The 25271-nt window shown below is 44.6% G+C and overlaps 1 protein-coding gene across 1 annotated transcript in view; it reads right to left on the bottom strand.

Moving 5' to 3' along the window:
* SND1 (staphylococcal nuclease and tudor domain containing 1) overlaps positions 1-19883 on the bottom strand; it is a 439500-nt gene extending 419617 nt beyond the window's left edge. Inside the window, exon 1 of the mRNA XM_007446006.1 lies at positions 19580-19883. Coding sequence (XP_007446068.1) covers positions 19580-19657 — 78 coding nt within the window. The 5' untranslated portion in view covers positions 19658-19883. The remainder of the gene's footprint in view (positions 1-19579) is intronic.
* Between the last annotated feature and the right edge of the window lie 5388 nt (positions 19884-25271).

Below are 25271 nucleotides of genomic sequence, written 5' to 3'. Positions count from 1 at the left end.
AGCAGGAACTATACGGCAGGCAAACACAAAGTGTCATTCCAGAAAAATCCATTCCAGTTGTCAAAAGAGTTTATCAGAGTAAACGTCACGTGTGAAAATTACCAAAAAGGGAGAAGAACCAAACACTGACTCCAGAGCATAAGAGTGATCATCTGATCGCTCCAGGACTTGACCCCTCGACCAAACGTTTAGGGTCAAGCACTCAGACTATTAAAGCTGAAGGAAAATTACTGCAGTGATCAGGGCTTTTGGGTGGTGATTCTGCCGTTTAAAATGGCCCACAGGCGCAGTCATGAAGTTTTCTTAAGCACAAAGAAAGCTGTTGTTATGTGCCCTAAAGAGAAAATATTAGGTAATTTTCGTTTAGGCACAAGTTATAGTGCTATTGCTCATCTGTTCAAAGTTAATGAATCAAGACTACATATCAAGTAAGAGGTCTTTTTTTTTTTTTTTTTTGGGTCTTCATTGCTGCACGCGGGCTTTCTCTAGTTGCAGCAAGCGGGGGCTACTCTTCGTTGCGGCGCACGGGCTTCTCATTGCGGTGGCTTCTCTTGTTGCGGAGCACGGGCTCTAGGCGCGCGGGCTTCAGTAGTTGTGGCTCGTGGGCTCTAGAGTGCAGGCTCAGTAGTTGTGGTGCATGGGCTTAGTTGCTCCGCGGCATGTGGGATCTTCCCGGACCAGGGCTCGAACCCGTGTCCCCTGCACTGGCAGGGGGATTCTTAACTACTGAGCCACCAGGGAAGCCCCAAGTAAGAGGTCTTTAAACAAAAGCACACAGAACAAGGTCATATATCTATTACTTGATGAAAATGTGGTGACCAGAGGCTCACAGGAACTAAGTATTTCTCACAGGAGCGATGGTTCAAAATTCACTAATTCAGTGCTTGTGACTTGACAGAACAGAACTACCACGAATAATGACTATATGTTATAAATACAAAGAAGATGATATGGCAACCTCTGGGGGCAGAGTCACAGGAGTTACTTGCACTATTCTTGCAACTTTTCTGTAAGTTTGAGATTATTTTTAAATAAAATTTTAAAACCTTTTGAAAATGGTGCAAAACATACTACCAGCTGCTTTGGAGCCTCAAAGACAAAACAAATCCCTAGAACAACAACTCCCTGGTGATTCTGAAAATCTTTCTTGCTCCCCTCCCGAACCCCCTCCGCACACACAACTAAAAGAATGAATGTCAAACTGAAACCAAGCAGGATCCTGTAGGGCCCTCCCGGGTACAAAAGCCCCTCCGTGTCTCCCATTTCTTGTTTATAGAAGGCTTTAGTCTCCTAGGCCTTCCAGAGTTCCAAACAGCAGGCTCCAGCAGTTACTCATTAGGGGAGTGAGGGAATGCAGAAACAAAAAGCAGTTAAACAAGAGAAGTAACGACAACAGTTCAGTGATAAAACAGAGTTCTAGTTACTCCTCAAGGGATACACACAATCTAACACGTATCTCTGAGTTGTTCTGCAGAAACTAAGAGCCCCCCCACTCCTGGGTAGAGGACAGTGACTACACACTGTATACCCCACGCTGGCTGGCAGGCAGGCAGGCAACAGAACATTGATAATTAAGAGTCACATCACCCTGTTACCTCACCATCAACCAATCAGAAGAAGAAAGTCATACACCCTGCAGCCCTCTCCTCAAATGCTGCCTTTAAAAATCATTCCCAGGCTTCCCTAGTGGCGCAGTGGTTGAGAGTCTGCCTGCTGATGCAGGGGACACGAGTTCGTGCCCCGGTCCGGGAAGATCCCACGTGCCGCAGAGCGGCTAGGCCCATGAGCCATGGCCGCTGAGCCTGCGCGTCCGGAGCCTGTGCTCCTCAACGGGAGAGGCCACAACAGTGAGAGGCCCGCGTACTGCAAAAAAAAAAAAAAATTAAATTAAAAAATAAATAAATAAATAAAAATCATTCCCTGAGGGAGGGATAAATTGGAAGATTATAATTGACATATACTCACTACTATATATAAAATAGATAACTAATAAGGACCTACTGTATAGCACAGGGAACTCTACTCAGTACTCTGCAATGGCCTACGTGGGAAAAGAATCTAAAAAAGAGTAGATGTATGTGTATGTATAACTGATTCACTTCGCTCTACACCTGAAACTAACACAACATTGTAAATCAACTATACTCCAATAAAAATTTTAAAAAAGAAAATCATCCCCTAAAAGCCATCAAGGAGTTCAGGTCTTCTGAACATGAGCCACCTTGCTTGGCACCCAGCAAATAAACATACTTCACCACAACCTGGTGTCAGTAAATTGGCTTTGCTGTGCAGCAAAGCAGACCCAAGTTCAGTTCAGTGACAAAACCGTTATTGTGTTGCAAGGACCGTTATCATCCCATATGATCCGTTGATGGCTTCATGTTCTTCTTCCAAATGAGATAATATGCTAGACGCATTCAAATCACAGAATTCCAACCTCTGAGCACACAGTTCAAAAAAGCTATCGCTGGGGACTTCCCTGACGGTCCAGTGGTTAAGACGTCGCCTTCCAATGCGGGGGGTGCAGGTTAGATCCCCGGTCAGGGAGCTAAGATCCCACATGCCACACGGCCAAAAAACCAAAGCATAAAACAGAAACGATATTGTAACAAATTCAATAAAGACTTTAAAAATGGTCTGCATCAAAAAAAAAAAAAGAAAAGAAAAGGCTATCACTCCCAAAAAGGATCTTGAATTTTAGGGAGATGTCCTCTTCCTTCAAGTGCTAGTTATCTGGTGGGGATTTTAAAAACCTACATGTGTGATCTAATTAGATTTTATATTCAGAAAAGCCAAAAACCCCTTAATGTCTCAAAAGTTTTGAGAAACAATGGATGAAAGTTCAGAGTCCTCTATTGAGAACACTCTCTAAGAGGCCAGAGCACCATCCATATTTTTGGTTTAAATCCTGTAATCTTGATGGTAATCCCTTTCCCCCAGGAGCTGGCCTTCTTTATTAATGAAGAAGAATCTGATTATCAAAAACAATGCCTGGGTCCCCCACTCTAGTCTAGAAACAAAGGGAAAGATGTTTTGGTAAATGCCAAGAGAAATCTATTAATTTGCAAGACACTGGATCCCGAGTTTAGATTTTATTTTCTTTTATCCTTACCAAATCCTGATTTCCTCTTCCGCAAGAATAAGAGTCTCTACAGCTAATCAACTATACTTTGAATACACTGAAAAGTTAAATCACTGCAGCCACCGTGGCTACAGATGGAGGGAGGCACAGCGTGGGGCAGGGGGTGGTGTTGACCCATTATCTTTCAACTGAAACAAAGAAAGGGGAGAAGGAGGATGCACAGAAAGCCTCTGAAGGCAATTACAGACCAGAAGTCACCTGAGAGCTTGTCGGAACTACAAACTCAGACCCTACCTGGACCTCCTGATTCAGAATCTGCATTTTAATAAGATCCTCAGGTGACAGGTATGCACAACGAGGTTAATCCCCACCCCCACCCCACACACACACTTTATTCCCCACTGTGCCTGGGGAATCTGCCTGACTCAAACATGTCCTCCAGCAAATCCAGCTTAAACTTTTTACTCAGAGAGGCCTTCCCAATCCCCAGACTAGGTCAGCTATATGCCATATATGCTCTGAGCCTCTGTATTTCTCTCCCATAGAATTCATCACAACATTAAATAGCATAATGAATTGTATAGTATCAGTTTTCCACTCCATGGTGCAAGCTCTCTCCGGACAAGGACTACATCTATCTTATTCACCATGGTAGCCCCAGAGCCCAGAACAAGACCAGAGACAAAGTAAGTGTTCAGTAAGTGTTTTTTCTGAATAAATGAATGGTCCTAGTATGTATCAAGCACAAGTATCAAGTGCTAGACTTTGGAAAGAAGGGACAAAAACAATTAAAACACAGTCCTTATCCTTAAGCAGCTCATAACTTAGTGGATTTTTGTTGAAGCTAACGAGAGAGCCAAGCTCTTAAGAGTATGCGCTGCATTCACAGCTGTTTTTCCTGTTTTTCCGCCAAATGACAACAGGTAACCCAAAAGTTCTCTAAGGCCTTACAGGGAACCCCTCCCTAGCATGACCTACAGGCAAGCGGGTCCTCACCTAACCCTCCCCTCAAAGATTCTCCCCTCCCAGAGTTCAGTACTTTGTCCAGCCCTCTCTCTCTGTCCTCCCTAAGGCAACTCCAACAGTCTTCAGTATCATTTTATTCTCCCGTAAGAAGTTTGTGTTTCCTCTGGGAACATTTTCTTCAACCCGCTTTCTTCATCAGCCCTCTTATTATGAAATGTCAAATTTCCTTGTTACATCCTTTAAGAATGTTTTACCTAACTCATTTCCAACCACTCAATTATTTCCTGCAAGCTATGAAGTCTATTGTCAACAGAAACCATTCACATCTATGTCCCAGACCACACTGGAGAAATCTCCCGATTAACTATTGATACTCAATTGTCCTCCCACTTTCCTCAGTCATTTCCTATATCCCCCAAAGAAATACTCTGTCTGAACAAGTGCTGTCATCTCTTCTAGGGCTATATTTTTGATGATTCTTATATTTATTCTTGTTTAATAGACAAGAATCTCTTGAGAGATTTACATCCCAAAGCCAAATACCACGGTAACAAAAATGCCTAAACTGATAGCGATGAGAGTAACATTTTTTCATTTTACCTCCAGGGAGGAAGCTCACAGAGAAATATTAGTGGAGGCAAAGAACACACTGACAAGGAGGGAAGTGCTCAGTGGAGAAGACAAGAACAAGCTGAAGCTACTATCAAGGCAGCTCACAGCTCTGTCCAAGGGGCTCAGAACCCACCCCGCCTTCCCAACCAGACCCCAGTTAGAGTATAATACAGCCACTAAAAACACCGAATTCTAGACACTAAGACTTTGATGTAAAGATCCGTTCTAAGCACTGTTTGTACACCAAGTATTACAGATATGTTCATGTGCCTGTCATGAATGGGATTAAAAATTCCAAGGGCGTGCCTTCTGAATATTTTCCACATCCCACCCTGTAATACTGTTTACCAAACAATGACAAACTGGAACCCTAGCCCACAGATTTGGTTTGTGGACTGTGAGAAATTTTAAGGCACTTTAAAAAGTCACCAATTGTTTTCTTAAATGCTTCAAAATACACACTTCTAGGGTGTCTGGCCTTAGCCTATTTTGTGGGTTTCAAATCACCAGTGCCTTTTTTGGTTCAGATACACTTTGCATATCTGCCCACTCCACGTTTCAGAACTGCTAAAAAATGTGAGAGGAAGGTTAAGGTCTTATTTCTCTTGAATTAATGCACTGGCACTGCAGGTATCGGAGGCAACTCCGCAAAGACAGGTCTTCTGTTAAGGAAGCTCAAGAAAAAATGTGTTCTGAGGCCAAAGATTTTTCCTCCCTGCTTCAGGGGCAAATGGAGATGAAGCAAGTTGCCAAGCAAGTTGCCAAGGCAGGGTGGAGAGGCCTAGGTTGCATTCCAGGGGCTACTCAGCTAACGGGGTTCTGTACGTCCGGCCCTCCCCACCCTTTAACTCTCGTGCCTCCTCCCCAACTCCAATGCTCAGAGGAAGGACAGAAATGTAACCACAAAACCTGATCCAGAAAGGGGGAAAGCCCAGCTACTGCTTTCCCAGACTCAATGGCCACAGCTGCTGACATCTTATTTCTCCTCCTCAGAGCACTGCCATCACTGCATCCCTGAGCAAAAGGTACACTAGGCAAAATAGCAAATCATAATCCCATGATTAAAAAGGGGGTAGGAGGCCTGCACCAGACAGATACAGCTAAGTGAAAGTATATCAGACTCTTGCAACATTCTAGAGGAATGAAGATTATTGCACTTACTGTTCCTCGGGTTTGCTTTTCTATAAAGCCATGCACATTTTTTCTTAGAAATAATTTATAGCAAACGGATGCTGGATTATTGAGCATAATACTCAATACTGTTCAGAATGAATCGTCTCTCAAGAATACCTAATATATTTACTTTGGCTTATATGTAGGACTGACTGTAGAACTTGGGAAAGTCAGGCAACTTCTGTGCTACCCATGAAAAGCACTGATGTTCCCATTTTATTGTCCAAACTTCTTGGGAAACTTTTCCTATTTGAAATGTTGATAGTCAATTTTAGATGTCAAAATAAAGAAGTACAAACCACAAATCTACCATAAACCTTTCAGAGTCCTTTATTGCTAAATTAATGTACCATCCCAAGATTCCCCTTACTATTAAAATCCTTCAGAGAGTGTGATGAACGCCATTATCACCTAACACAGCTGAAGATTACAAGTGGTCATTCCTTCCCCACTATATGCTGGTGTGCCCAGCCCACCCCCATCCTTAACCATAATGCACAGATTTGCACACCTCTTCAAGAAGTTAAACTAAGGCTATCTGGCCATGATCTGGAATTTGCTTACAAGTACTGCCCAGAAGAGACTGCTCCTCCATTTTTATTAAAAAATGCCAATAATATTCTACTTACCGTATACTACCACTAAAGCCCAGCTCTTTGATTCCCCTCACCGTTTTTTTTCTTTTGTTTTTTTTTTTCTTTCAAAATAAATTAAAGTTTGTAACACATAAAGCATAGAAATTTCACAAGAAAGTTTATGGACAGCTCAGACTCCTGGGGCATCTTTACCATGTTTAGCCTTGTGCCATCAACCCCTTTCAAAAACTGATTTTCCCCGTTCCTCAGATAATCTTGAGTCCCAAGTTTATTATTCTCTCTACACTGGCTTTCAGCTTCATCCTGTTGATAATCAGGGAAACACATTTTCTTCTAACACGAGAGTAGGAGAGGTACTTTCATTCAGAGCACCAATCCGGGGACGCTGAAGAATTCAATGGAAGCCGAGCCGTCTGGCAGGCAGCCCCACACTGACTGGCTCTGTGACGCGCTGGCATGAGATGACTAACACCCGGGCAGGGCAGGCTGAACCGGGAGCCGGGCCTGGGCTCCAGAGAGCCTGCGGGAGGTCTCAGGAGAGTCTAAAGCTCTCACAAGAGAGGAGTTTAACAAGATAACTCGGCTTTTAAGTAACAGAGGCAGCCCCCTGGCCTCAGGGCTGCAAAAGGGCTCACCTGCCAGGAGTAATAACACAAGCAATTACTGCACACAGAATAATAAAGCTCAGAGGGATTCCCAGGTAATCGGATGGAGTCTCCCTCCCCCTTACTTACACAAAGGGGGAAGGAATGGGAGGAAGAAATGCCCCACTTTCCATGAAGACCGGGGACAGTACTGTTAGGTAAGCAGCTAAATTACACTTGACAGAGTAAGTCACTGTTTTGGGTGGTTGCCAAAAATAAAAATGCCCCTGGTATTAAAGGTCATATATAAAACAATGCATCCTCCCTCTCCTGGAACAGAATACATAAAGTTTAAAAGTTCACTAACATCACATTCTGGAGACTGGAAACACAGACTTAAATGTCTCACTTCTCATTCCTTTCTCTACCACAAACTTCCAGGAGGCCTTCCTCACTTTAGGCAAGTTTCCTTCAACTTGCACATGGACAGCAGATTGTTCACAGCTGCTTTCACAAACATCTGAGCATTCCCACCTGGACCTACCCATTTCTGCTGCCTTTTATCTCATCCATTTTATTCCTCTGCCTCTGTCAAGACCTGTCACTTTCACCTTCTCCCCAGAAGAGATGTTTAAAACAGAGAAACTGATCTGAAAAATCACATCTGATTTTTCCAACCCCTCCATTCTCCAAGAAAACCTTCAGTATTTAACTTCACGAGGTCCCCCTTCCACCATAAAACAAGGTTACCTGCCTCTATTTAACAGCATTTTAATGAGAGGGACACCTAAAATCTCATCAGCCCAAAGCTTTACCCAGAATCAGGTGCACAGCCTGGTCTCAAGCCTGGGCTGCCTGTGCTCCATGAAAGCCTGGAGACCCTCTACCCCGCCCCAGGCCATCCTAGCAGCTACTTTAAAAACCATCTACCTTCTGTTTATTTTGGCCTCTGTTGAAGTATGCCAGCCCACCCTCTTTCTCCCAGACTTGACTCTTCTTACTAAACCCATTAAACGTACATTTTATCACTCAAATCAGAACACTTTTGAGAGTGAAAATGGGGCATTACTGATAATTGTGCCAAGACAACAGCCCTGGGCAAACTGGGATGTAAGTTGCCCTGTCCTTACAAAGGTGGGAGGCCAGGTAAGGGGCTGTTCCTCCCAAATAACCAATTTATGCTGGTCCTACACATTGTTCCTCTCTGCCAATCTCCCAAAGAGGACCAGAAAATGCCCAAACAAACTAGTCCACCTCGGGGCAAAGAAAACAGAAAATGTTTTATGTTGTAGTGGAAAATTTTTTCAAAATATATCAACTTCAAGTTTTGATCCTTTGGGGGTGGAGACGAAATGCAGCCCAGTCCTAAAGCACCAGAGGCTAAGAGGGTTCCTGGGAGGATGGGGCAGAAGTCAAAGGAAACCAAAACTTTGCCCGCTGTATTTTTGCCTGATTAGCCTCACCTACGCCGCTGAACCACAACTAGTATTCACACATACAGCTGCCCTTTTCCACGTGTTACCTAAATTTGTTTAATCTTTCCTAACGGTTAAATTAATACCTCCAAAGCTCAGAAGGTTACACATTTGCCAGTGCACAGTTAAGCCAGGGCTAAGCCAGAGCTTCCCAGACTTTTAAAGATTCCAGACCAGTAGAGTTTCCCCCACTTCCAAAAATTAAGGACTGACATGTTATACATTTTTTATTTGAACCGAGGACATGAAAGAAAACAAAGGCCATCACATTATTTATAAAGTAAAGGACATTTTAGCCACAAAAAATAATAATAGTAAGAATATAATCTCAAAATTAAAGCCAGTCCTTCAAATTGAACCGCCTTAACATCACAAAACTTGCCAGGCGCCCTTCTTCCTCTCATTTTACCTCAGCTGGTTCCAATTCCAGTCCCATCTGAGCTGGGGACAGATCCGGAAAGTGCTGGACTACTAACACCAACCAATGGTCAGAACACCACTTTCTCTCACTCATTCTATCAGCAACAACTCCATGAGGTGAGCACTGTTATTATGCTCGTTTACAGGCAAAGCGGAAGGTAAAGGGTAAAGTCACTTGCCCAAGGTATTGTGCCTAGTAGCCAGTGAAGCTAATGACGTGGGCCACAGCCATACCAGAAAATCAGTTCGGTTCTGCCTCAAGACACAACTTATGTGTGTTTCCCAAAGTGTGGGCTTGTTTAAAAAACAAACCAAGAAAAACTGGTTTAGGTGGTATATGATCCCTGTATGTATATACCGGCATTTAATATTTATACATAAATAAGAACTGTCTCCTGTCCCCTTTTCAATTCTCTTTCAATCCTTTCCATTAAACGAAGTTTCAGTTTGGCGGCAGGAAGCCTTTAGCACATCTCTACCACTTGTTACACACTTCCTTGAGAGAGCCCGCTGCCAAACGCTGTACCTAGCTAGAATTTAATAACACTCGCTGTTTAGTTTTCATTGTGGGGTTTTTCTAAACGTACTTTCTAGTAAGTAGTAACCAGGAAGTAATACTGGTTTCCCATTTTCAATGGTGAAATCATTTCCTTTTAAAATAATATTTCAATTTTTAAAATAGGTGATTGCCCCAAATATTTTGAAACTAAATAAAAGTAGAGGCAGTGTTCCAATATGCTAAAAATATGGGAGGGGCACACACACACCGGAAGCCCGGAAACTGGAGGTAAACCATCAGCAGGGTTGAGATGAGCTGGACCAAAGGCTGTAAAACAAGACTCCCCTGGTTCAGCCTCTCCGAACAACTCTAAAAATGGCTGACTTTCCCCGTGCAGGATGTGTCAGGCTCACCACCACTACCACCCCACCTGCTAATCCAAGAAGAAAAATGAGGAAGAGCTATGTACCAGACTGTAGGAAAGAAAAGTCAGGCCTCTCACAGGACCTTGCCTCTGACCTCCTCCTGTCATCCATAGGTAGGTAGTTGCACCCTTTCTTAGCCAGGGAGCTCTCTAGAACCCAGAGAGAGCAGATAAGGCTAAAGCTCTAAGAGCCTACTATCCTTGAAGTTCAAGACCTCAAAACATCTGGGGGCCTCAAGCAATTAAACAGTAGTGATTTAATGATCCCCAGGAGCGGAGCCCTGCCCTCCACTGAAAAGACAGTGGTTTTCAAGGATACTGACTGGGGAAATAGACTACCAACCGTGAAAGGATTAGTGAGTGTAAGGAGAGGATAAGCTGTATATTGCCCTAAATCTAATCTAAGATGATCCTGGTAGGATATAAAAAGGTGAAGTCTAAGTAAAGCGCCCCCTACAACTACCGAAAACATTAAGTGCACTTCTAGGAATCTATCTTAGGGAAATGCCGACACAAGAACACGAAGATGTATCAAAGAATGTTGATACATCAACAGGAAAAAAGTGGATAAGCAAACACACCCAAACTATGGAATACTCCTCAAACATTAAAGAATGAGGTAGATGAATAATTATGACACAGATAGTTATGACAATTTAAAAAAGAAAGTTACAGGACTCATTACGACCTCATTTCTGTTTGTTTGTTTGTTTAAAAAGGGATGGTGTACATATCTGCGTGAAAAAACTGTGGGAAGAACATTTACTTAAGGGAATGAGAATGAATGGTAGAAAACTCATAAGGAGGGCAGAGAGAGATTTTTGCATTTAACTTTACATACTTCTATACTGTTTGAAGTCTTAGGAACAAGCATGAAGTCGAAAATTTAAATACCAATAATTATGAAATTACTAACACTGGATGGCATTCACCTGAGCATGTGGAAGTATTTCAGGGATGAACCAGAAAACTGCTGGTCAAAAGAAGGAAAGGCCACCAAGGAACTGCAAATGTGACCCTTAATCATAAGGACCTCAAAGACTTGAGAATTACAAGAAAGTTTTATTTACAAATTAGACAAGCTAGTGGAATAGAAAGTAAAGACTGGGCTTCCCTGGTGGCGCAGTGGTTAAGAATCCGCCTGCCAATGCAGGGGACATGGGTTCGAGCCCTGGTCCGGGAAGATCCCACATGCTGTGGAGCAACTAAGCCTGTGTGCCACAACTACTGAGCCTGCGCTCTAGAGCCCGCGAAGCACAACTACTGAAGCCTTTGTGCCTAGAGCCCGTGCTCTGCAACAAGAGAAGCCACGGTAATGAGAAGCCCACGCACCGCAAAGACGAGCAGCCCCTGCTCACCGTAGCTAGAGAAAGCCCACGTGCAGCAACAAAGACCCAATGTGCCAAAAATAAATAAATAAACTTTTTTTTTTTAAAAAGTAAAGACTAGGGCTTCCCTGGTGGCGCAGTGGTTGAGAGTCCTCCTGCCGATGCAGGGGACACGGGTTCGTGCCCCGGTCTGGGAAGATCCCACATGCTGCAGAGTGGCTGGGCCCGTGAGCCATGGCTGCTGAGCCTGCGCGCCCGGAGCCTGTGCTCCGCAACGGGAGAGGCCACAACAGTGAGAGGCCCACATACCGCAAAAAAAAAAAAAAAAAAAAAAGTAAAGACTAAGACCACCACAGAGGTCATTGTCATTCTGGGTTTTACGGGTGTTGTTCTTGTTAAGAACAGGGCTTATAAACAAGAAACAGGATGGATATAAATAGAGAAACCAAAAAGCCCATATGTGTGGTTCTGCAGGATTCTAAGAGCAGAAAGTGAGGAACAGAGAATCTTCATGTTTGTAGATGACACTAAAGACTTCCATAGTAATAACGTGCCAAGTTATGGGTGCCAAATTATAGGAAGATCTGGGGAATCTATGCAAATAGAAGGAAAAGTGGCAAATGAGTGTTAAAATGAGCATATGGCCTAAATCAGGCATATAAAACAACTCCTCAGCTGTCAGTTATGACCTAGGAATAGGCTCTCGGAGTCACTATAAATGGACCCCTGAGGACGTCAGTCTAATATTGAGCTACAGATTAAAAGCAATGCAAAGTGTCCTGGGAGCCATCAAGACAAGTGCTAAAAAGAAAAAAAGAAGCTACTAACCCCTCTCATATAAAATTCAGAGGCACTGGCCCCAAAAACATACACTTCTTTTGTCATTTATGTCCTGCCCCTTCAACTACATACAGCACAGGAGTTAGTTAAACAAGATCAGTGGGTCTCAAATGCCAGCCCCTGGATGAATCCCAAACGGACTCTTTCAGAATCACTTAGGAGTGGCTTTTTTCAAATACGGATTCCCAGGAATTCCCCACTCCTCTGGTAGTTAGGACTCCACGCTTCCACTGCAGGGAACTAAGATCCGCGTGGTACGCAGCGCAGCGGGGGAAAAAAAGAATAAAATACGGATTCCCAAGCCACACTTGCAGAGATTCTAATCCAGTGCCTCAGAACGGCCTTCTAGGTGGTCCTGATGCAACGACCTGTTTAGAAAATCACTGGCCTCCTTCTCTCTCTCTAAATCTACTCCCAGAAAGGATGTAAGAAAGCTTACAATAAAAAATAAACTGAAGAAACCATGGGAGGAACTACCAAGAATAGATTAAGATGATTCCTATACTAGCACATGAAATGGAAGTGGGAAAGATCTGCAAGACAATGAGAATGATCTAAAGGAAGAGGCTTTGGCCTCAGAGTGTGAAAACCAGAGCTCAGCACCCAAGCAAGCCCCATGCTGCCGCCAGACTCCCACAAACAAGAGCAGGACCAGAATAAACTCTCCCCATGAGCTACAGGTTCCCTGAGTGTCCTCTTCACCCCCACCCTTCGCAGCTCTAGACCTGCTGCCCCAGGAGAATGGCTGGGTGTTCGGAAGTAGAGGTGAGACTGCATAAATAAAACCCACTGGTACCATGTTCCTCTGGGTCCCAAGCAACCACTCCCACTAGCCTATCCCGACACCACCGCTGAAGCCAGGAATCTCCATGGCTCAATTCTATCCACCCTCCAGCCACTCCAGTGTCTGATCACTTAGTCTGCTTCAAATTCTAACTCTGGTCTTCCACACTAGAAAACAATAATTCAACTAATCTACCTTCTCAAAACAAAACAAAACAAAAAACAAGCAATGGGAACAGAAAATATGTCTCCTGCGGGATAAGCAGCAATTCAAAGTGAAGACTACCAGAAAGCATAAGATTTCTCAGCTTCAATTCATGCCTGAAAGACACGTGACATAGGGCTTCCTTCTTATACATTTGCAGCCTTTGGGGGCTGTTAGGAGCTTAGAGACGATGAGTCCAACCACTTCATTTAAGAGAAAAGAAAAGAGCCTGAGAGGCAGACTACCTTACCCCACAGCACACAGCTGCAGAACAGCAGCCATCTGGCCTAGAACCTGTGTCCCCTTAATCCCAGGTCCATGATCTCTCTCCTCTTCCAGGTTGCTTCCCAGAGACAATACTAATGCATTGGATTTATTAACTTGAAGCACAGTTCCCCAAATCTCCTCAATTCCCCCTATTACACATGAGGTTGGGGTTACAAGACCATCCCGAGCAGGCTACTTCCCACATAAAGAGAACGCAAAGCACCTCAAACTGTGTTAAGGCATAAAGAGAGAGGAGATGGTGCCTTAAAGTCTCCGTCATAAGCGTGTAAATGGAGAAAATGTGCCAAGCCCAGTTTATATCAGAGACTGAACATCTCAAAAATGACATCTGAAAGCGTCATCTAAATTTTCATTAGGTTTATTTTCCCTGTAAGTTGCTTAACTTCCTAATTTTTAAAAAAGGCCAACTGAAATCTCTGGGGTTTTTTTTCCTAAACATTAGAGCTAAGTGAGAAAAACGTGACGTTTATTTATCATAGTGAGTCTCACTGAAAGTAAGTGAATCCCCACAACACTCCATCTGCATCAAATGTTCACAACCTGTGATTCTGCATCAATTTCCGCTGTAAGAACAAAACGTCAGTCTCCCAGGAGAGGAATTAGCAACAGAAACCAGGGCGGGGCGGTGGGGGGACCTGGGTGGGTATCCATCTCCAAACAAGAAATAAGAGGAAAAGCTACCTAACCCCAGAAAGAGTTGAATCCCTTTACTTCATTCCTTGTCCCTGATAAGGCAAAAAATTTCCTGCAATATTTAGCCATGCTCTCCCTTGAAAAAATGAAACAAAATAAATCCAAAGACCAGATTCCAAAGAATATCTACTGAACACCCTGCTAGAACCATACCTGTCAGCTGGACTGCTAGCCCATGCTGATAAGTAAGTTTCGCAACAGGCCTTAGAACCTTCTTACCAGGATTCAAAAACCTGGCCAATTTTCTCTTCTGAACTTACCGATGAAAACTAAAATGTTCACTTATTTCCCAAATTTCACTCCCCAAGTAAACTGGGGCATAGACGCGCCAAATCATTTGCCTCGTTATTACCAGCACTGAACACTACCCGACCTCAGGAGTCCCCACTCCTGTTAATGAGCCACACTGCTCATAAACTCTTCTCTCCTGACCATTAGTTTGAGCTCTGAAGCATGCTACTTTGCTTTTCACCATCACTGTTACCTAAAGCTTGCTACGTTAAGTGTTGCCAGAGGCCAGAGCTACTATATTCCAGGCAGTAAAAAAATGATGTCAGGAGCATAAACACTGACAGGTTCTAGTTGCTATGTAACTCTTGCTAAGACTGCTCTTGGCATTTATCTTCTCATCCAGGTCCCGTCCACTGAAAGGTGAATACCCTGGGAACACACAGGATTGGCTGATAGGAAGTCAGAAAACCTTAGTCTTGGGACTTCCCTGGTGGTCCAGCGGTTAAGACTCTGCACTCCCAATGCAGGGGGCATTACAGGGTTCCATCTCTGGTCAGGGAACTAGATCCCGCATGCCACAGCTAAAGATCCCACGTGCTACAACTAAGACCCAAATAAATAAATAAATCTTAAAAAAAAAAAAAAAACCTTAGTCTTGGCCCTGTAAGAAACATGAATATGACCAAGAGCAAGTATTTTTTTAAATCAATCTCTCATCAGTTATATTTATTCAGTAGACTTAATGTCTGCTACTGATCTCACCAGGATACCAGAACAACCATCACCTCTGCTGCCTTTCCACCTTTTATCACCGTAAAACACATATATTAATAGCTCAGGTTAAACCCATACCATTTATGTGAAACAATGAACTTGAAGAAACTGAAGAGCTACTATAAAAATTCTGAAAATAATCACTAATGGAGACCCCTAGGACCTTTGCACTTGCTGTTCCCTCTGCTGGGAACTCTTCCCCTATGGCTGGTTCTTTGATGTCCATCAGATCTCAGCTGAGGGAAGCCTTTCCTGTCTAAAGGAGCCACCCCTCCCTTCCTCCCAACCACTCTGTCCCATTCCCCTACTGGAAATCACTATCTTACACTATCATCTTCTTGTTTACTTGTCAATTGCCTATCTCCTCCATGAACCCGTAAGGGCAGGAATCTGATTTACTTTTTTACCACTGTTTCTCTAATACCCAGACAGTGCTTGACACAGATGATCAATAAAATTCGTTCAAGAAAGGAAATATGATTGCTCATCATTCTATATCATTAGTTAGTACATGGCAGCAGCCACTGTTAGCATGACTAGAGCCAGATGGATGCTTCCTTTTCATACAGGAGAAACGACAGAAAGCCTTTAAGACATAGCAAAAACTTAGTGCTCCTTCACTCACAATTTTGATTGAAAGCTACCATGATCACATGCTGGGAAGTGGGCAATTTTAAGACTAGAGGGAAAAAAGCCTTCCATCCTATTCCACCCACTTCTTTGCAAATGGCCCTACTAAAATATTGTTATTCGGCTACCTTGTCCCTTTGAATAGTAGAATAAAAGTGTTTTAAGTAGCTTAGCAAAGGGGTTTTTCTTTCACAGTCTGCATGAGCTAAGTGCACATAGGAAGGAACAGATTAATAGACTACTACTGTATCCCCACTACACTCTGGAAAGACACATACTTCTTAGCTCAGAAAAATAGGAAACACTTAGCTATAGTGATCTAAATTATAGGCAGCATTTCCTACAAGCTGTACACTGGAGAAATTTCCACAAAGCTACTCACTAGGAAGCAAGCCTACATCCCGCTTCACAACAACCTGGCAGCACAATTCCTGTCGAAGGAGGAAATTGTGGCCATCTCCTCCTTTAGGTGTCCCAAGGCTTAGGCATCGAATGAGAATCTTGGTTCTTAGCATAAAACCAAAGACTGGCAGAGGGATCCTTTTTCCCTTTTAAATGGGGCGGGGTGAAATGGGAATTGAGATTTGGCCTTCCGCACCATAAGCAGGATAAGATATGCTGCTTCCATGGCTGCTTCTGATAAGCACAGAAGATTCAAGAACTGCGGCGGCTTTATCCTGCTATGTGCTCCTGCTTGAAAAGACATGCAGACATAAGATAGGAGGGTTAGAGTGAAGACTTCGAATAGGGCTCTATCCCGAAGACAGAAGTAAATGGGGACAGAAAAACCAGCGAAAATAACCATCCCTAAGTAGCTGCTAAGTAGGGTGCCTGAATTTTATACTCAGTACCCCAAGACTTCTCCCAACCTCTATTTAACATGTGCTGACAATATTCTGATGCAGCTAAAGAAAGTCTAGTAATTACTCAAGAAACCCAGAGATAGAATCCTCTAGGGTTTTGAGAAAATATCTGATTTGACAGAGACATTTACTTTCCCAGGTCCTATTTTGTCTGCCCACACAATTGCCAGTCTTATCCCAACTCAAAAAATATACAAATGCACCTTCGGTTTTTCCATCATTCTCACTGCCTTCTCAGTAACAGAAGGGCCCCACAACGCTTGTGTCAACTTACTGCCGACTTCCTCCTTCAACACATTCCAGAACCAGCTCTGTCCCTTGGCTCCCACTCTCAATAGCAGACGCAGCCTCTACCGTCATTTAAAAAAACTGGGCAAATGCAAAAATTTTTTACAACTTCATTCTCAGCTCTTTCTTCTTCAACCTTAAAAGAAGGAATGCAGGACTTGCTAGGACGGCAAGGCAGAGACCAGAAGAAACTTGCACTTTCCATGGCCTTTCCATGGTTCTTTGGCCAAAAAAGAGGAAGGGTGAGTACTCCTCTTCACTGCAGCAAACCTCAACCCTAGACCTTGAGACCTTCGGCTCAGCCTGAGTCCAGACAAATCTCAGCCTGAAAGGCCCGCCTCTGGTTTGTCAGTTTCTGCCCCTCAACCCAAAGGCAAGCAAAGCAGTGGCCACTATTTGCCTATTCATCAAACTATTTCCTCCTCACTTCCCTCTGTCACAGAGCCCCATCTTCCCTTGCAGTTCTTACGAAGTGGTTCCTGGTACCACTGGAAACGATTACTCTCCAGGAAAATACAACTTTGCTTAGCAGAAGAACTTCACGCAGAGCAACTGGCCAGGGGTCGATTTTTCATTCCAGACAGGCTTTGAAGCCTGGCACAATTCTGCCTGTCGCTCTGCAATTCACCCAGCTTCCCTCACCTAATCCCTGCCTGGAACTCAGCCACCCACCCCTTGCAGCTTGGTCACAGAAAAACAGCAGTATAGGTGACCCTACCACTCCATCTTCAAAGCCTCCGTCCAACCCTAACGTGTCTTCCACACCACACTCTTTTGCACCTAAGGACCATAAGCACCAAATAAAGTCACTTAGCACAACAGCAGCACCCGGACAAGACAGGAGTAACATCTAATCTTTCCTTCGCTCAAATACAGTGAGCTTCACTTTCCTGCAATTTTGCGACCATGTATCACCGGCCCTGCCCTCTGCTAACGACATGCCCTGGAGTCAGAGGCACTGTACTATGAGGTTCAAGAGCCTGTGCTTTAGCAGACAGGCCGGGGTTCAAGTCCCAGCTCTGCCTCTCATTACCAATTAAAAAGTACCTGTCCTGGGGTAAACTACTCTTTCTAAACCTCAGATTACATACCAGTAAAATGTAGCCAATGATCCTATCTACTTGTTAGGTATTATAAATGAGATAATACAAATAGAATACTCAGCTCAAGACGTGAGCCTTAATAAACAAGTGATTGTTGATATTCAGTATCCTCGGGAGTAATCTGTGGGCAGACATCATCACCCCATAGAATCCAGATGCCCTGGAAACCTCCAGCATTTGTAGAAGCAAAAATATGTTCAGCTTCCTTCCACTCCCACCCCACAAATAAGGGGGGCCTTTAAGAAAAAATTCAAGCCTTAGCAAAGGAAAAAAACTCAGAAAGATTCACTCAATGCTGCCAATTCCACTACTAGACCGCCAAGCACTGCTCTGTTCCTATGGTGAAGGGAAAGATGAGTGCAAATGAAAAAGCTAATTTAAGAGAAGCCACTTCAGGATAATCCTTTCATAGGTCAAGTCAGTATTTCAAAGAGGTGAAAATAAGTGGACCTTGGAAATTCCCTTCTTTCAGTTCCTGATAAATTCTGACTCTCCGTTTATGTATAAATAAACGGGAAAGCAATATTGAAAATCCTAAGAATCTCAGCTGGAGGCAGAATATTGCCTAAGAAATGAATACATAAGCATCAGTGGGGAAAAAAAAATCTTGAAATCTAATTCATACACACAAGCTGAAGAATACTTTAATCCTGTGAAAGACAGTAAACCACTGCAGAGCTTTGGGACAAAATCTCGTAAAGAATATTTCCTGACGGAAAAGTCAGAATTGCAGTCTGAAACGCAATCTGGAAGTCTGCGGTCATCACAACCAGAAATTCTAGTAACAACCAAGACGTGTCAGGTTCCAATATTAGGGAGTGTTGGGGGGAGGCCAATAGAGGGGACAATTGATAAAGAGAATTTATACTACAAAATTATCATGGAGCCGGGGGTAAATATTTTTTAATGACACTTGCAGGGTTTAAATTCACCATTCAAAGATGTAGGAAAGGGATATATAATCAGGCAGAATCTACAGTGTTACAGCAGTGGACTGGGAATCAGAAGACTTGGGCTCTGGTCCTGGCTCCAATCCAAACCACCAGGTGACCTTAGGCAAGTCACTTGCCCTCTTCAAACTAGTCTCATCTGTAGTGAGGGAACAATAATGATCGCTAAGATTCCTACCGGCCTAACATCTTAAGAGTCAAAATGAGGGGGAGCACAAATATAAGGAGCTCTCAGGACTACAGACTTGACACAAGAGGTGGAGGGAAAAGGACGGGAAATGAGGGCCAGAGCGCGAGAAAACTTGGCCTAAGTAACTGAGCGTCGGTGAAAATATAAAAGCTTCAAGAAGACCAAGTACTCCAAGAGTTCCATGGAAGAGCTGACGTCAGGATCTTGAAAAACTGCAAACTACTCAGCATATGCCAAAATGGACAGAGGACGGGGTGATCAGAGGACAGATACCAACAAATTATCCCCGTTAACCAATCACTAATCTATCTGTCCTGGTAAACAGCCAGGAGACTGAGTGCCGCGATCACGGAAATCACTGTGACCCCCTAATGCCACGGTGTACAGGAGGCAAGGCACCCAGGGGAGTCCGTATCGGCTTGCGTCTAGGGAGGGGATTCCGAGAACGGGTGAAAAGTGAGGAAAGGGGCAGAGGAAAGAGGATCTGGGAGACCATGCAGGCTGGCGGGAGGGGAAGGAGCCAGCGCCAGACTCCCGCACGGTGGTGGCCAGTGGGATCGGTGTCCCGGTCCCCGCTCTCACCATCTTGACGATGCCCCGCTGCACGGTGGGGACCGCGGGTCCTCCGGAGGAGCCGCTGCTCTGCGCGGAGGAGGCCATGTGTAGCGATGGAAAACCAGCGAGTAAGACGGTAGGCCGGCTTGGAGGTGTCAGTGTGGGTGTCGGTGTTGGTGAGAGGCCGCCGCGGAGAGGAGCAGGCGGGCGACCGGCTGTGGGCGATGGACGGGACGGACGCGCCGGGCGCTCACAGGAGCAGCAGCAGGACTGCCAGCGAAAGAGACGCGATCTCCACCGCCGCTACACGTTCTACTCGCCGCGCAAGCGTGCCAGAGCGCCACTGCTCTCCGGCCAATTAGAGCCCAGAGCCCGCCGGACCCCAAGCCAATAGGCACCCTGCTCGCGGAACCCCGCCCCTTGCTCCCCAAACCTGTGGAGAGCTTCAGGAAGCGCTGAAAGAGCTGATTTGCGGTGATGGGCTAAGTCTGGGGCGGGACTTCCGGGGCAGCGGTAGTAGGTAGTGTCGGGAGGTGTAGTGGAAAGGAAAGGACACGTCAGCATCTGGCCGCGGGGCGCGGTGGGCCATGGGAGCCCCAAGGGCGGGGTCAGCCTCGCCCTCCGGCTTGGCCCCGCCCATTACGTCCAGCCCCGCGGGCCCCTGGGGAGCCCACGTGGAAGCCAGTTTTCCAGAAGGGCGCACCAGGGTTGGGGAGAGCGGACTGGGACCGCGAGCCAACGAGGCAGAATCCTAGAGGGATCTCAGTACTGGTGCACACCGACTTCCGACATTTCACCTCAGCTGAAAGTGTGGGAAGAACTTGGAAAAGTCTGAACGCCGTGAAACCTACCGATGTTGGCCTTGACCCAGAACGTGGCCGCGCGCCCTCCCTGTAGTCGGGAGTGTATCTCGCTCGCATTTGTGTGTTCGGTGACTAGCTCTTGTTAGGCGCTCGATTAATGTTTTTTGGTGGAAAGAATAAATGTCTCTTACGGGGTGATATGTCTTGTGCGCCAGTGAAGTTGCGGAGAACCTTGCTAACACTCTAAACGTTGACGCAGGGTGAGGAGCCACGCCTCCTCCAACCGCCCGACCCCATCCCTTCACCTAGCCCTAGTCTCTCGCTCGAGTAAAGTGATGGGGTAGGGAGGCGCAGAGCAAAGACATATAAATAAAAAAAAATAAAAAAAAAGACATATAAATGTTTACGTGAATGTTGAGAGACAACTAATATTCGTCGAGTGCCCACTATGAGGAGCCAAGGGTCTTACTTTCATGCCATTTAATCTTAATCTTGAAACTTGGTCGTACGCTGAGGACACTGTTTCCCCTGTAGCTCTTTTGAGAAAAGGTTATTCTCCCATGCTTCACTTTTCCCAGAGGCAAGTTTTGGGGTGAGCATCATCCAAGATGCCTAGTGCCCCTTCCATACCATTAATTTGCCATCCTCTTCAAAAAAAAAAAAATCTCTGTGGTGGCTCATCCCACCTGATTATAGTACCCTCCTCCTCACTGGGGTTGTTTTCTTCTCTGCCCCAAATGCCACTTTGTCATTCATTGAAATTGACAGCTGGTGCACACTCTTCACCCAGTGATCCTGAGAGACTTTAACCTTTATGTGCCTGACTTACCCAATACCCTGGCGTTGACCTCATCTTTAGTGAATTTGACCTCTGCACCCGTTCAGCTACCCTCTTTAGGACAGATGAAGCATTACAACTGCTCCATAGCTGAAACTGTAAACTCAAACACCCCATTCTCTGATCATAATTGCTGTCCTTTCTCCCTTCTCACTAAGTTACTTCTTATACCTTGTATTAGTTATCTATTGCTGTATAACAATTTACCCCAAAACTTAAGTATTAAAGCAATGAGCATTTATTATCTCACAGTTTTTGTCAGGAATCTAGGCAGGTCTTAGCTTCAAGTTCCCTCACAAGGCTGGAATCAAGCCTGGAATCAATGGGAGCTTTGGTCTCATCTGAAGGTCCCATCTGACTAAGGGAGGATCTGCATTTAAGATCGCTCAGGCAGTCATTGGCAGGATTCAGGACCTCAGTTCTCTGCTATGTGGGTCTCCCCGTAGGGCACACAGCATGGTAACTGGTTTGCATCAGAGCAAGTGAGTGAGAGAGCGAGAGGGCAAGCACAAGTCTTTTTTAACCTAATCTCAGAAGTAACATCCCAGGACTTCCCTGGTGGTGCAGTCGTTAAGAACCCACCTGCCAATGCAGGGGACACAGGTTCGAGCCCTGGTCTGGGAAGATCCCACATGTTGCAGAGGAACTAAGCCCGTGCACCACAACTACTGAGCCGGCTCTCTAGAGCCCACGAGCCACAACTACTGAAGCCCACGCGCCACAACTACTGAAGCCCGTACGCCTAGAGCCCGTGCTCCGCAACAAGAGAAGCCACTGCAATGACAAGCCCCAGCACCGGTATGAAGAGTAGCCCCCGCTCGACTCTCCACTGGCTGCAACTTACAGCAACAAAGACCCAACACAGCCAAAAAAAAAAAAGTAACATCCCATCACTTGCCATATTCTGTTAGGTGCAGCCCACACTCAAAGGGAGGAGATTACACAAGGGCATGAATACCAGTAGGTAGGATCACTGGGGATCATCTTAGAGGCTACCTATCACACACTGTTCTTTAAGTAGAATTCAAAGTCCCTGAACCTCTCTGTCCTCTTTATATCAGCTCTTTTCTGCTTTCTCCTGGTCCCTTAGACTCCATTATTTTTGCCCTCCTCCTTCCAGTATCCTCATCTCTAATCCCCATTTGTCTTCCACTGGACTCAACTGTCAAAACTCCAACTCTAGATCTCTCTGCCTTCTCCAAACCTACCACTTAGCTAGAGCAAACACTCAAAGATGCAGGTCATTGCCACACTAACAATTCACAGGCCCTCACACATTGCCTGGAATTTCTTCTGTTTCCTCAGTCACTTTGGTCTCCAACTCCATTGGGTCTGGTGTGTCGTTGTTTAATTGAGACTATATTTTTAGAGCAGTTTTAGTTTCACAGCAAAACTGAGAGGAGGGTACAGAGATTTCTCCATATATTCCCTGCCCCGGCACAGGCATAGCCTCCCTCATTATCAACATCCCGTGGTCCATTTGTTACAGTTGATGAACCTATATTGACATGTCATAATCACTCAAAGTCCATAGTTTACATTACGGGTCACTCTTGGTGTTGTACATTCTATGGGTTTAGACAAATGTATAATGGACATATATCCATCAATATAGTATCACACAGTATTTTCCCTGCCCTAAAAATCCCTGGGTCTGTTTTACAACTGATGGGAACATACTTTATAACAAAGGGAGCTCTACCTAATGCACTGTGGTAACCTAAATGGAAGGGAAGTCCAAAATGGAGAGGATATCTGTATGTGTATGGCTGATTCATTTTGTTGTGCAGTGGAGGCTAACACAACATTGGAAAGCAACCATACTCCAATAAAAATTAATAAAAAAAAAAAAAAATCCCTGGGCCTGTTTTAAATCTTCTCTGTTTTCCTCTTAACCCTGACTCCACTCTTTCTCACACTCTCCAATAGTGTAAGGCCTCCTACTTCGGAGGGATAATAAAAACCATCAAGAACTCCCTCCATATAAAGACTCAGACGTAGAGAATGGACTTGAGGGCACGGGGAGGCTGAGATGAAGTAAGAGGGTGGCCTGGACTTATATACACTAGCAAATGTAAAATAGACAGCTAGTGGGAAGCAGCTGCATCGCATGGGAACATCAGCTCGGTGCTTTGTGACCACCTAGAGGGGTGGGATAGGGAGGGTGGGAGGGAGACGCCAGAGGGAGGGGATATGGTGATTCACTTTGTTATACATCAGAAAGTAACACACCATTGTAAAGCAATTATACTCCAATAAAGATGTTCAAAAGAAAAAAAAAAAAAGAACTCCCTCCATTTCCCACCACAAAAGCTAAAAACTTATCTTCCTTCTCATTCTTCTCCTTTTCTCCCTTGTTACAAAGAAAAAACTTCCTACTGTTTAGGCTAAACTCTCCGTCTATGTCCTGGATCCACCCCCTCCACCTTCTCAAGGGCACTCAGATAATTCCCTCTCCTGTTTCATAGCCTCTCAGTTTATCCTGGATTCTTCTCATTAATATTTAAATATTCTCAAATGTCTCGCATAGTAAAAATAAATTAATTAAATTAGTCTTTACTCCACATCCCTCTCCAGATGGCTCTCTCCTCCCTTCATAGGCAAACCCTCCTGGTGAAATTCTTTGTGTTTGTTGCCTCTACATCCTCACCCTGCATTCAGTCCTCAGCTCCCTGCACTCTGACTATTGCTCTTATCAACTTACTGAAACTGTTCTCTCCAAGGTCACTCATGACTGACCTTGTTGTGACTACATTCAATGGACACTTTTCACATTCGGCAGTCACTTAGCTGAGCTCTCCATAGCATTTGACATCGTACTCCTTGAAATGTCTCTTTCCTTCCCATATTTCTTATATTCCTCCCATCTATCTCCATTGTAAATGACTCTCCTTTTGCCTACCCCTTAATATTGATGTTCCCCTGGGTTCTTCTCAAAGTATCTTCTTTTCTAGTGCAAAACATTCTTCCTGAGACATCTAATCCATTCTCATGGCTGCATGCTAATGATTCCCAAATAGATAACTCCTGTTAAAATAAATCCCTTGCTCTCCAGACCCATATGTACAATGATACTCTGGATATCAGCCCGTGGCTGTCACCTTGGGAATTCAAATTCAACATGTCTCATGAGGAGCTCATTATCTTTCCTTCCTAGCCTCCTCCTATTTGTGTCTCAGCTCAAATAATGAGATGAAAAGCTACCCAGTTACAAGCCAGAAATCTGGAGATCATCTGTGACTCCTCTCTCTACCTCGTTCCTTAATTCTTAGTCAATCTCGGAAATCTGTTAGATCTACAGCAGTGCGGTGTAGCACATAAGCCCGACCTGGAGCAAGACCACCTGGGTTCACATCCCAACACTATATAACCTTGAGCAGGCTGTGTGGTATCTCTGTTCCATGGATTTCTCCTCTGTAAAATAAAGATGATAATAGGACTTACCTCCTAGGGTTGTTCTGGTCTTGAGGATTGTATGCATTAGTATATGCTAAACATACAGAACACTGCCTGGATATATGCGTTAAATTTGCTGTGATTACTATTAAGTATCTCCTATTGCTTAAGCCTGACATATTTTCAGCCGGGTCGCTGCACTAGGCTTATAATAGAGCTCCCTGACATCAGGGAGATTCCTTTACGTACACCCCACCCATTCTTCCTACTGCAGCCTAAGTGATATTTCTAAAATGCAGATCTGATCAGGTCTTTCTACTCCCTAAGCCCCTCCCGTGATTTCTCTACACCAGCTCTTCTCTCACAACTCTACCCTTCCACAGTGTGCCCAGGCCAAGTGAACTTGGTTTTGGCCTTTCAAGACCACACTCCTTGGCCTCCAGGGCTTTGTGCCTACTTTTCTGTCTGCCTGGAGCACTCTTTCCATCCCTCTTTCCTCCTCCCTGCCCTGACTCACTTCCCCTGTTTCCCCATCCTTCAACTCCCCACTTAGAAATCAGAATGTCTCCCCTGGAAGGCATTGAGAAGAATGCCTTTCCTCAGGGTAGGATTGTTTTGTTTTTTCTCCTACTCTTGATCTCTTAGAGCACTTATGAGACTGTAGTATCATTGTCTCTTTCCC

Source organism: Lipotes vexillifer, unplaced genomic scaffold, assembly GCF_000442215.2.
Source record: "Lipotes vexillifer unplaced genomic scaffold, Lipotes_vexillifer_v1.1 scaffold156, whole genome shotgun sequence".
NCBI classification, from domain to species: Eukaryota; Metazoa; Chordata; class Mammalia; order Artiodactyla; family Lipotidae; genus Lipotes; species Lipotes vexillifer.
The sequence above is the reverse complement of the archived record's forward strand: the minus strand, read 5'-3'. Positions and strand labels throughout refer to the sequence as shown.